The sequence below is a fragment of the Mytilus californianus genome, unplaced genomic scaffold (genome assembly GCF_021869535.1).
Source record: "Mytilus californianus isolate M0D057914Y unplaced genomic scaffold, xbMytCali1.0.p SCAF_19, whole genome shotgun sequence".
Lineage (NCBI taxonomy): Eukaryota > Metazoa > Mollusca > Bivalvia > Mytilida > Mytilidae > Mytilus > Mytilus californianus.
Genome location: NW_026262667.1, coordinates 5,813,569 through 5,822,707, shown reverse-complemented (window position 1 = coordinate 5,822,707; position 9,139 = coordinate 5,813,569). Strand labels below are relative to the sequence as shown.

General features: G+C 32.9%; 1 protein-coding gene across 1 annotated transcript; it reads right to left on the bottom strand.

The window, feature by feature from the left end:
- Positions 1-4,123: 4,123 nt before the first annotated feature.
- LOC127727149 (ceramide kinase-like) lies at positions 4,124-8,857 on the bottom strand. The gene is made up of 8 exons (XM_052234596.1): positions 8,705-8,857; positions 8,304-8,474; positions 7,862-7,984; positions 7,319-7,382; positions 6,629-6,996; positions 6,091-6,297; positions 5,671-5,855; positions 4,124-4,767 (listed from the first exon to the last, which is right to left on the bottom strand). The coding sequence occupies exons 1-8, from the start codon at positions 8,826-8,828 to the stop codon at positions 4,564-4,566; spliced, it is 1,446 nt and encodes a 481-aa protein (XP_052090556.1). The 5' UTR covers positions 8,829-8,857; the 3' UTR covers positions 4,124-4,563.
- Between the last annotated feature and the right edge of the window lie 282 nt (positions 8,858-9,139).

Below are 9,139 nucleotides of genomic sequence, written 5' to 3'. Positions count from 1 at the left end.
AAAAATGTAAGAAACATTTTTTAAACCAAGAGTTCAAAGTGGTGAAGTTAAAATCATCCCGTTAAAAATTTTACGGACGCCATGACGAGTTGGTTGACCGTTATGGGACATCTGTTTCACAGATGACGACGGATATGTTCCAATTTTCATAACCACAATCCCGTCTCGTTTACCCAAATGTGACCTATCGAATTGACTTATCACCGGGTTTGTACTTGCATGATCAACACGACAAGTGCTTTTGGTGGGGTTCGTGTTGCTCAGTCAATAGGTTTCTATGCTGTGTTTTGTATACTATTGTTTGTCTTTTTGGTCTTTTTCGTATTTTGCTATGTCGTTGTCAGTATATTTTCGACTTATGAGTTCTTATTTCCCTTTGGTATCTTTAATCTCTCTTTTATACATATCACGTCATTTTTTCCAGGCTGATCAATGGGTTGCGTTCAATATAGTAGCCGGCAGTAAAGCCGCTATGTCCTACTGAGATTTCTATCTATGTTGACAGATATGCTTCGTAGGTAGCCTATAAAAATGGCGTCGATAGCAATATAAATCCGGCGCCATTTTGGAATCCCTAGATAACACGATTTTTGTTGGCTTTCTATATCATTTGAGCGGCTAGTCTAGTTATGCGTTCAGTGGTCAAAATCTACGTAGCCCCATGTATAGAGGCTTCGATATTGAACGCAACCCCCTTGACTGAGAACATTTAACTATGAGTGCGCTGATTTCTTTAGCTTTGATATACCAGGGAAAGTAAACTTTTTAAAAAGTCATTACTAAGAAAACATTTAACAAGAATTTGACGAAGCCTAGAATATAAGGTCGTCATTTTACAATTTTTTCACTGAATCGTATAGGACCTAAGAAGACGGAGAAATACCAAGGGAGCAATATATAACAATAAATCGAATAAAAACAGACAAACATACAGCAAAAACAACGACAAAAAGAAATCAAAACACTACACAGAAAACTAAAGATTTAGCAACTCGAACCCCACCCAAAAAGGGGAAGTGCACTCTACTGATCCATCACTTGACTTATTGCAAGTTAACACTGTGACAAGTCGCCTATGATGATGTAACAATCGAGGAAAGAATATTAACGCCGGTTCGACAAAACTCCGATGTTTGCTATGTATCTCCCTGTGACTTTTGCTACTTGGTATGTTTTTCGAACCGCATCATCGGTGATGCATTTTCAAGCATTTTGCTCTAAATGTAAAACACACTTTCATCGTTTATTTAAAACGGATGTTTGATTTTAAAGCAACACGTTTCTTCAGTTCCACCGGTTTTATAAGTTATATTTTATTCATTTTCAATTTTTTTTTCTAAATATCAATGGAAAAAAATCAATGCACATTAACGTGACCTTGATGAGGTAAATACAAATTGCATGAGAAATAACTAATCTGAAGTTATGTGCATCTCTTTAACCTGAAGTGTAAACACGGCATGACAATTTAGGAAAAGGTACGAGTTGGCGCCTTTGTTTAAAAGTCATGCGTTTGTTATGATTATATGTTGCACTTATGTATAAAAACAATTTATGTCTAAAACCTTACCACATATCATGGAATTAAGTTGTTCACATGCATAAATTTCTTACAAAGGTCTAAATATTGGGTAATGTGGCATTTTTCATCATGTATACGCCATTATTTCCTTACAGTTGAACTTTATACTAAAATTGTGTACGACCCTACCTATTCTTTGAGCCTCGATAATTCTTTTTGACCGCTATTCAATTTTATTTCCATATGTAAAATTTCCAAGTCGTGTCTCTATGAGACGAAACACGGGTTTCATATCTTGGAACGAGTATGTAAATAAAACGAAATATCTTATAGGCCACACCAATTTGATGTCTAGTTCTTCTGACAAAAGCTCTAAAAATATGGGTTACTTCATAGAAAAACAAGGGACAACAGATGCTCTAATGCATATATATTTGAATTATTGGTGCCTGTACCATACCAGTAGTTCTCGTCCCACTGTGGTTTTGATAATTTTGGTTATTTTTTTTCAAGTAAGCTTTGAGAGAATTTTTATTTAAATATATATATTTATTTAGGACGCATAGCAGATGCAGTTTTAAAGAGGATTATGTTAGTTATGTAAATGACACATGTTGAATAAATTTAGAATAATTGTATGTATCCCCAAAAAATGCCCCAGGAAGATATTCGATAGAATATATATAAAAAAAGAAGATGTGGTATGATTGCCAATGAGACAACTCTCAACAAGAGACCAAATGACACAGAAATTAACAACTATAGGTCACCGTACGGCCTTCAACAATGAGCAAAGCCCATACCGCACAGTCAGCTATAAAAGGCCCCGAAATGACAATGTAAAACAATTCAAACGAGAAAACTAACGGACTAATTTATGTACAAAAAATGAACGAAAAACAAATATGTAACACATAAACAAACGACAACCACTGAATTACAGGCTCCTGACTTGGGACAGGCACATACATACAGAATGTGGCGGGGTTAAACATGTAATCGGGATCCCAACTTCCCCCCCTAACCTTGGACAGTGGTGTAACAGTAGTTGTTTCATTATAAGGTTATGATTGTTTATTGGCTGCTTGACATCCAGTTAGAACTATTTATCTATATTTAGGATAAAAAAAGTTGATGGGTTGAATATTTTTTGCTTTGTACTAAAACAACACCCTGAGTCAGATAGTTAAATTGCTTTACATGTAGATCCCAATGTATTAAAATATTCCCTTAAAATACCTGTCACCCCATTCACACGCATTATTCTGACTGAGCAAAATACGCTTTGCTTTTGCTCCTTAAAGCTTCAATGCATTTAAAACCCTTTAGCTTAACTAGAAGTGGTTGAACTAATTACACACCTCTAATTATTATGAGCATGCAATTGCAATGCCATATCCTTTGTCTCGTGTGAACTCTTTAAATCACCCCTAACAAAAGATGACTTCTCCTTGCATGCCAAAAGACTAACAAGTGGATATGGGGTTTCATCAAAATCAAATACTTCTTTACTTTTTTAAAAAGTTCATTGGAATTTACAATTTATTTCATTCAATAACAAGGATAGGGGATGACGGTGGTTCTAACAAATATTGATGTGTTTGCGGTCATCGAACGAAATAATTTCAATATTTGCATAATAGAGCAGGTCTTCAAAGGTAAAACGAGAAGCATTTCAGATAACTGTGTGTTAAATAACTACTTTACAAATCGTTTTATCTTACGTTCGTTTGATTGAAGCATTATACATGTATGCAACAGAAAAGCGTCTATTTGAAAAAAAAATCAAGGAGAAACTAATTTTGGAGCGGCATGCGGGCAAAAAATATGCGGAAGAGGTAGTTATTTTTTTTTTTATTGAAAAGTCAATTTCTCCAAAACAGGAGCGGGAAAATCCAAAGAACTAGGAATCAATTTGGTGTGGACTACTGAATAAATAACATCTCTCCAAAAGAGACGGTTTGTGAACCAGCTCTCTGTTTACAAGTGCAACCTCAACCCCGGTCTGTTGACTCCATTTCCTTTTAATCAGTCTACATTGCAGTGCTTGTATATTTTGAATTGTGTTAAATCCCTAAATAACACAAATTGTCACAATTATTATGAAACAAAAATGTTCATGTAGCTATTTTTTATAAGGAGCTAAGTGTTTATAAATTACCGACAACGTCGTGTGTACATTTTATCGTTTGTAACATAATTGATTCAATCAGTTTACTGTGTTTTCAATGTTGTGAGGATCGCCTGCACTTTCTATTCGGGATCGTATTTGTCTAGTGTTCAATTTGCCATAAAAACAACATAATTAAATACCATCGGGACCATGTTAAAACAGACAACACCGCGACAACAAAACATGAGAGAAAAACGAACAACAACCCAGAAAATGCTAAACAGAATACTTAAGACTGAACAGCATAAACACCACCAAATTGTTCATATGTCTGTATTTTTCTTCGATTTTGCAATAGTTAAGACAGTTTTTTATTACCAGCAATGATTGTTCATCTTTAAATTTATTCAAATATACATTGAGTTCTGTATTTTTGGTGTTTTGATTCAGTATAGGCCGATAATAGATGATATATAAAGAAACAAAGAATGTTTTCTGATTTTTATTTAAGATTCTACAAGCTACATAGTAGATACATGTAAAACAACATAGTTGCTACTGGTAAAACAATTACATTTCTTATTTATAAACTAGAACAAGCTGCATAGCAGTTACAGTTAGAGTATGGCCACGTGGTAATATGTTTTCATCATTACTATATAACGATATTTGTCCACGCTTCTCGTCTGTTCAATAGCTATCGATATTAACGTATAGTTGTACATGGTTTAGCAAGCACATAAATACTTTCATAGTGTTCTTTACTCCGAGTCGATCTATTCTCGGCTCTGTAACATCTCGGTTTTGTATTGTCTCTGAAGAAATACTCTATATTGACATACACATTTCGCACACTGTCTTTTCTGGAGGAACAAAGCGATTTCATAATGCTTTGGTGGCATTTGTTCACTTAATTTTCTACTGGTGTTCATCCGGATGCATCCCCAAAGATCCTCACTGCTTTTTTGTGTAGCTTTACATCAAACTCAGGTTCTGTTAATCTAATGACTTCACCGTCACAGTTCAGGTAGAAATCTTTTTGGAGTGTTTTCTTATTTTCAGAAACTGTAGCATTCAGCAATCGGACTTTATAACTAGAGACTTCGTGTTGGCTTACAAATTTGTAATCATACTAAAAAATTAAATATAAATTACTTAATCATTTTTCAACATTTATTCTTAAAAGAGAAAGCAAATGAAATGATTTCCGTTTGTTTAACACGTGTTTCTGGAATAATCTGCATCAGATGTGAGTTTGGAAAGCCAAAAAATACAAAACGTTGTTGAAAAAAAATACTTTGCACGTATAATGTCAACATAAATGCATGCACTGGTAATTTGAATACCAAATGTATCCATTTCATGTAGTGTTTTGTAGATTACTGTTTGTCTTATCGTCGTTTTCTTGTTGTTTATTTTTTGCCATGATTTTGTCAATCACTCTTCGATTGATGAGATTGATTCTCCCTGTAGTATCGTCCTTTAAATCATACCAACAGCCACTTGTTAATTGATTTTTGTTTTAGATTAAACATATCAAGAGTACTATTCGTTTACTTTTCTACATTGGCTAGAGGTATAGGGGGAGGGTTGAGATCTCATAAACATGTTTAACCCCGCCGCATTTTTGCGCCTGTCCCAAGTCAGGAGCCTCTAGCCTTTGTTAGTCTTGTATTATTTTTAATTTTAGTTTCTTGTGTACAATTTTGAGTTTAGTATGGCGTTCATTATCACTGAACTAGTATATATATTTGTTTAGGGGCCAGCTGAAGGACGCCTCCGGGTGCGGGAATTTCTCGCTGCATTGAAGACCTGTTGGTGACCTTCTGCTGTTGTCTGTTCTATGGTCGGGTTGTTGTCTCTTTGACACATTCCCCATTTCCATTCTCAATTTTACTTCTAACTTTTAATAGTTATTCTATGATGTTATACTTCTTTTATTAAAATGAAATTTATAATGTGTTCTTTGTTCAATTCTAAGATTAAAATTGATTATGAATAGTTTTAAAATTGATACCTTTATTCAAGTACTTACACAATCGGGTTTTTCGTTTTTCACTTTGGTTAGCTGTGACACGTGTTCTGACAATGTGCATTTATGAGTGGTGTACACCATAAGTGAATCCTGTCCGAAACGTGGAGTCATTCTTCCTGATTTTTCTTTCATCATAACGGCTTGTGTATCTACTGCATACACACGTCCTTCCTCTTTTTCACATTCTGGAAAGCAATCAAGTATTTATTAAATGATTTGAAACTGCCTTTGTTCAAATTAAACTGAAAAAGTATAACGGGAAGTGTTTTACACAAAATCTATGAATTTCAAGGAATTAATTTTTTTAAGAAAACCCCGTAGTTAAATGGTTGTTTTAATTTTAACTTTAGTTTGATATTAAAAAGTTATTTGTTTTAAATAATCAATCATATAATTAGTTCTATAGTTTCATAGACATACCTTGGACATCTGAACTGTCAAGTACACCTGATGTGGATTTAGTTCGTTGTATTTTTGATTTACATGAAGGTATCATGAAGCCATTTGGAAGGGATATTTGTTTTCCCAATCCTCTAATTCTTTTTGACGTTTTTTCCTTGTTAGCTGAATAATATTCTATCTCCACATCGATTTCCCTTCTCTTTAACATAGAAGCCACAGGGACAACTGTTGAAAAAATAATATATATTGTACAAATTTTATAATCGATAAACTAAACATATGTAAAAACTATTGACAGAAATTTTGGCACTTTTATTTTATTATGATATACCGATGTGTGTATACAGAGACATATAAAACGACTGTATTATATATCTCTGGCGTATATACGCTCATTATAGGTATCCCATTTTTGGCCTTTTCAAAATTGATTTACATTTCTCCTAAACCTTTGCAAAAATTTTATTTTTTATCTAAACTTTAATACAGGAACATTTTCTGCGGTCAAATATTCATAATGATTAAATCAGTATTTAAATTTTCAAAATATACACACCATTATATCTTAACGGTCCCATCCACCGAAACTTTTCACAGTCGTGCATCATATCACCAAACAGTCCAAATCCAAGAATGAGTGCCGAATATGACAAAAGTTTGCCTCCTTCGTGAACACTACACACGTTGGACTCGACGTTGCCACCAAGTAAGATATGCAGAACAGCAGTGCGTGCACATTTAGTCCCATGAAGATATTGAACAATCACGTTACCGGAGCCTGCTGGAATGATGCCAATTGGAAGTGATGCTGACACAATGTCAGTATTGTGACAATTTGCATTCACATTTTTGTCCCGTTGAACACGTGCAATCAGTCCATTCATACACTCACAGTATGAACCATCACCTCCTACTGTTACTATACTATAATTAAAAATGACGTTTATTTCCCACAAGCAACAAGAAATAGTCATGTTACACATATATTATTAATGCTTCGCTTAGTAAAGGTTGTGTAACAATATTTAATAAACATATCAAATAAATGACTATCTGGGTTTTGTTTTTTTTACATGGGATTACGTTTTTTTTATAAGTTTAATGGTATTTACAAGTTTTTATCTTAAACTTATTATTCAAACTTTATTTTGAAAAGATAGAAACATTTTAGAATGTATTTTATCGTCGGTTCAAGTAGATAATCATTAGCTTTTATCAATGAGATGGTAAAAGTAATTTAACCTACCCGTCAATATTCGAAAGGTTGTAGTTTTTCAGGATATCCGTAGGCTCTTTTTGTTTACTAGTTACTGTAATAAAAAAGAAATAAACACTATAGTATTAATTGATTGTTTTTCACCCGCACCCTTTGTAAAACAATGTTAGTCGATTACAATATTAACCTGTTAAATTTGGTTTTACCGAACATAAATGTTTACAGCAAGATATGATTTAAAATGTATGTATTTTTTAAACAAAGGAAGACATTTAACTGTAAATTTTTGCTCAATAATGCATCTAATTATAAGTATTCGGTAAACAGGAAGTTGAAGAGTATAGCATGCTAACATAAAGCCTTTATTCTTAGTTCTTGGGAAAAATGCGACCACAATTTAATGGGATGGGAAACACGGATGGACGGACAAATTTGAACCAGTATACTCCCACTTTTGGAGCGGGAATATAATTGAATCAATTCAAAATTAGTTAAATATTCAAACTAAAAATGTGAAAAAAATAAAATTAACAGAAGTACAAAAAATGTTTCCCCGAAAAATAATTGACTTACCAATGACATCAGCTTTCACGTCACACAGTTGGAATAAAGGAGCTGCAATTTTTTTGTATATTTTTATTCCTTTCTTCTTCCCACTATTTGGGTTGACGATTACTAGAAGCCGCCTCGGACGATCTTAAATGGAAGATTGGAATGATAAGACATTTGAATAAAAGTGATCCAGTATCAGTGCATACGAAATGCTTAAATATCAGCGAGTGTCTATTGTGAAACCAAATAGGTCATATTTATTTATAATCTGTAGAATCCATAGATACCAGTTTAGAAATGATGTTTTTTTTTTCATCAGTAAAGATCAGTTAAATATTTAAAACAGTTTATATATACATCATACAAACATTTTACAAATGTAATGTACAAATAAATAGAATACAAAATAATACAAAAAATATTTAACTTTTGATTTGAATAAAAAAGTAATTAAAATAAATACCTTTTAATGTGTGTTCGATATCACTGTGCAATATTTGTGCATCCTCCTCATCTCCATGAAGGGTCAACGTTTTCATTTTTAGGGTCATATTTGTCTTCTTTATCACATAATGCACAGTTAAATTTGTTCGTTCCAACACAGTCTTTAACAGATAACGTATCTCTATTGACGCTGTAAATAAACAAAAACAAGTCGTTTTTTTAACTGTTCTTTAAAAGAAGGAAATATGCAAAAAAAACATAGTTGTGGATCAACACAGTATACCGTTTCTCTTGAAATTCATAAAAAGAAATACGAAATAAATTAAATAGCTACCATTCGTGCAACAGTGTACAATATAAAAACACTTGCGCACTACTTCGTTAAAGTAATATCAATAGTTGTGAAAGTTTGTTTCGTACCAAGTAAATTATTTTCTTCGCTTGCAACAGTCATCACACCTCCTTCCAAACTAACATTGACACGGTTGTCGTTTAAGAAAAGCATTTTATATTTTTGTATGTGTTTTATCAAAGTTAAACTCATTGAATGATCGTTGTATAGTCGACTTCTCTTATATATATATATATATAGTATGTCATCTACGAAATAACAGGAGTGATAACCGGAAAAAATAATCACTTGAATAACGATCGTTATATCCCCATATGCTGCTTTAACTTCTTTTGATTGGCGTTTAAAAATTTAAATATCGATCTGTTTATTGTTGATGAGATTGAAGTAGGTTCAAGTGTTATCTATTGCAAGACTACTTTACCTTTTATCTTTGATACTTTATAATAATGCACATTATTAAAGAATTTTTCTACGCAAATCAACATCAAAATCTAAAATAT